We start from the raw sequence: 2,500 nt of genomic DNA, 5'->3' as shown, positions 1-2,500 counted from the left end.
AACAGAACCCAGCATGCACCGTGCTGATCATCAGCCCTTCCTGGCTCCGCCCACACGCAGACAAACCCACGCAGGTCTCCTTACCTTCACAGAGAGCACGGCGCCGCCTTTGGGCGTGAAGGATTGGAGCAGAGCCAGCAGGTCGCGGGCCTTCAGCCGGTCCCAGTCCATGTTGCAGACGGCGAGCCGCGCCGACATCTGCGGCGAGATCGTGTTAGCAACGTTTCTCGGTGGCGCAGACTAACCTTTGACCTTCAGCCTTTACCGCACGCAGCATCACCTCGTCGCTCCGCGGCGCGTCTTTGCACAGCTCCCCCCAGTCGTGTTCGATCTCCTCTTCCTCTTTCCTCAGGACGGCGCCCACGTCGTCCTCGTCGTCTTCGTCCGAGCTCGTCTCGATGTTGCCCTTCCCCCGGGCCAGATCCGGCTCGCTGTCGTCCCCCGAATCCAGGCCCGACTCCTCCTCCTCAGATCCACTCGCCTCGTCACTCTGCGCCTCCTCCTCCTCAGAGACGCTTAGGTCATCTTCATCCTCCTCTGCAGGCCGCTGCTCGTCATCATCTTCATCACCTGCATCAGCATCGAACAGAAGAGAGACGGTCAAATCATTTCCGACACGCTTACCCGAGCAGGGTCAAAGGTCACCCCTCAATCATGCACACAGTGTTGCTATGGTAACGGCGTGTTCATTAACATGAAAACATCTCCTGACCTCCAGAGAGACTCGCTGCTCCTCCAGGCTGCTCTGCTTTGGCGCCGCCAACGTCCTTCTTCTTCTTCTTCTTCAGCTCTGCTGCTTTCTTGCCCTCGCCAGCTTCCTCCTCCTCCTCCTCCTCCTCGGAGTCGGACAGTTTGTAGAAGCGCTTCAGGTCCTCGGCGGAGGTGTGGCTGATGGGCCGCCCTCGCTTGTCCACCGTGTACTTGACCTTGAAGCGCTCGTCGTGGAACATGGACTGAAAGCGTTTGTCGATCTTAACCTTGCGCTGCCTCTCTGGCATCTCCCAGAACTGCGGGTCCTTCTGGACCCGCAGGAAGCGCTCGTCCCCGTCTGGGCGTTTTTTGGACGACATGGCGGTGAAATCCCAGCGTCACCTGCAGAACAGAAACCCGTTAAAACCACGTTTGACACCGAGCTGGTTTCTGACGTCAAACCCAACGCTGAGCCTCGTGATGGAAAACACGTGTGGCATTCAGGGTCATTCAGTAATCCTCATTACTACAATCACCGTGTAGGACTCATGAGGTCGTAGAATTTAAAACGCTCACGTTTTAAAACATAATTTTAATGCCAACAATGACACGGAGCACAGAAACGTGCAGCGGTGGACAACATGAACTCTGTGATGTCAGTGTGTACAGCGCCAGTCCTTCTTCTTCATGACCTCCGCTGGATCTTCTGGTCCTGAAGGACGGAGACTCGCTCCAGGCCGACCACAGTTTGTCCCCAAACACCCACTTTGTCCCCCCGTGCAGGAGCAGTGTGGAGACAGTCTGTGCAGCAGGCCGGTCACAGCTCTGGGTTAGAACCTGCTGGTTGTCCCGGCTCCTGCCTGGGTTCCCTCTGAGTTCTCCAGCTTCCTCCTGCATGCTGCGGGACAGGCTGTGATCGTCCGAGGAGGCAGGAGCTGAGGTCCAGCTGAGGTCATGAGAGGTAAACACGCCCTTTATTTCTCACTGTCGTCACAGACGTGTGCGAACCGACGCAGCAACCGGTGATGACCTCACAGGTATCAGTGTCGTTGAGCCAGTATCGATCTGACCGTTATTATTGATCTGATCTGTTCTCTTGTCTGTTTCATCCTCTGAAACTTTGAGGTTTTAAAGAGGATCAGGTTTGAAATCATGGCTCAGTTTGCGCCGCACACCTCAGCCTGGTTTTCTGTTTCCATGTTTACAACCTGGAGACACCGGAAATAGCTGAGAGGACAGGAAACACTTGAGAGGACCGGAAACAGCACGTCTACGCTCGAAACATCTGAAAGACCTGAAACAACGTGAGCTTTAAATTAAACTCAGAAACTGGTGAAACTTTACCGACACAGTGTCCGCTGCTCCGCGATCTCACACACGTGTTTACCCAGCATGCAACGCTGTAGCGTCGTCTGCTCCGCCCCGCCCCTTTCTCTAAGGCGAGCGAAGTGGGACAAACAGGAGCGAAACGCGGTTTAAACACTGACGCAGCAAACAACAAACGCAAATTATTTTATTAATTTAATCATCACTGTATTGTTTATATATTATTTTATTTATTTGTTTTAATTTAAGTCATTTTATTTTGATTTATTTTATTCAATTTTACTTCCGTTCTCAGGCTGTGATCCGTTTCCGGGGTTTCCGGTGAGCTCAGCTGAGGCCGGTCCGGGTTTTGGGTCTCTCCCCTCGGAGGTGACCCGGTGTGGAGGATCGGAAGTCTCCGTGTTGGTGTCTGTGAGTTTGTTCCGCGGGATGAGCTGCAGGTTGTGTCGGAGGCTCCTGCGGCTCGGCGGCCCTGCGAGCTCCG

At 54.4% G+C, this 2,500-nt stretch overlaps 2 protein-coding genes across 3 annotated transcripts in view; one reads left to right on the top strand and one right to left on the bottom strand.

Annotated features, from left to right (window-relative positions):
- Window positions 1-2,100, bottom strand: part of esf1 (ESF1 nucleolar pre-rRNA processing protein) — a 10,099-nt gene extending 7,999 nt beyond the window's left edge. The window contains exons 1-4 of one of the 2 annotated variants that reach the window (XM_087842275.1): window positions 2,035-2,100; window positions 713-1,092; window positions 281-570; window positions 85-198 (exon numbers count right to left, since the gene is read on the bottom strand). In XM_087842275.1, coding sequence (XP_087698401.1) covers window positions 85-198; window positions 281-570; window positions 713-1,070 — 762 coding nt within the window. In that variant the 5' untranslated portion in view covers window positions 1,071-1,092; window positions 2,035-2,100. The remainder of the gene's footprint in view (window positions 1-84; window positions 199-280; window positions 571-712; window positions 1,093-2,034) is intronic. The other variant, XM_087842276.1, reaches the window with a different exon arrangement.
- Window positions 2,101-2,324: 224 nt separating this feature from the next.
- Window positions 2,325-2,500, top strand: part of ndufaf5 (NADH:ubiquinone oxidoreductase complex assembly factor 5) — a 7,649-nt gene continuing 7,473 nt past the window's right edge. The window contains exon 1 of the mRNA XM_087842319.1: window positions 2,325-2,500. This exon is cut by the window's right edge and continues 182 nt beyond it. Coding sequence (XP_087698445.1) covers window positions 2,446-2,500 — 55 coding nt within the window. The 5' untranslated portion in view covers window positions 2,325-2,445.

This window comes from Neolamprologus brichardi, chromosome 6 (assembly GCF_056152115.1).
Source record: "Neolamprologus brichardi isolate AB-2024 chromosome 6, ASM5615211v1, whole genome shotgun sequence".
In the NCBI taxonomy this organism is placed as follows: Eukaryota; Metazoa; Chordata; class Actinopteri; order Cichliformes; family Cichlidae; genus Neolamprologus; species Neolamprologus brichardi.
Note: the sequence above shows the minus strand (reverse complement) of the source record. Positions and strands in the feature narration are given on the sequence as shown.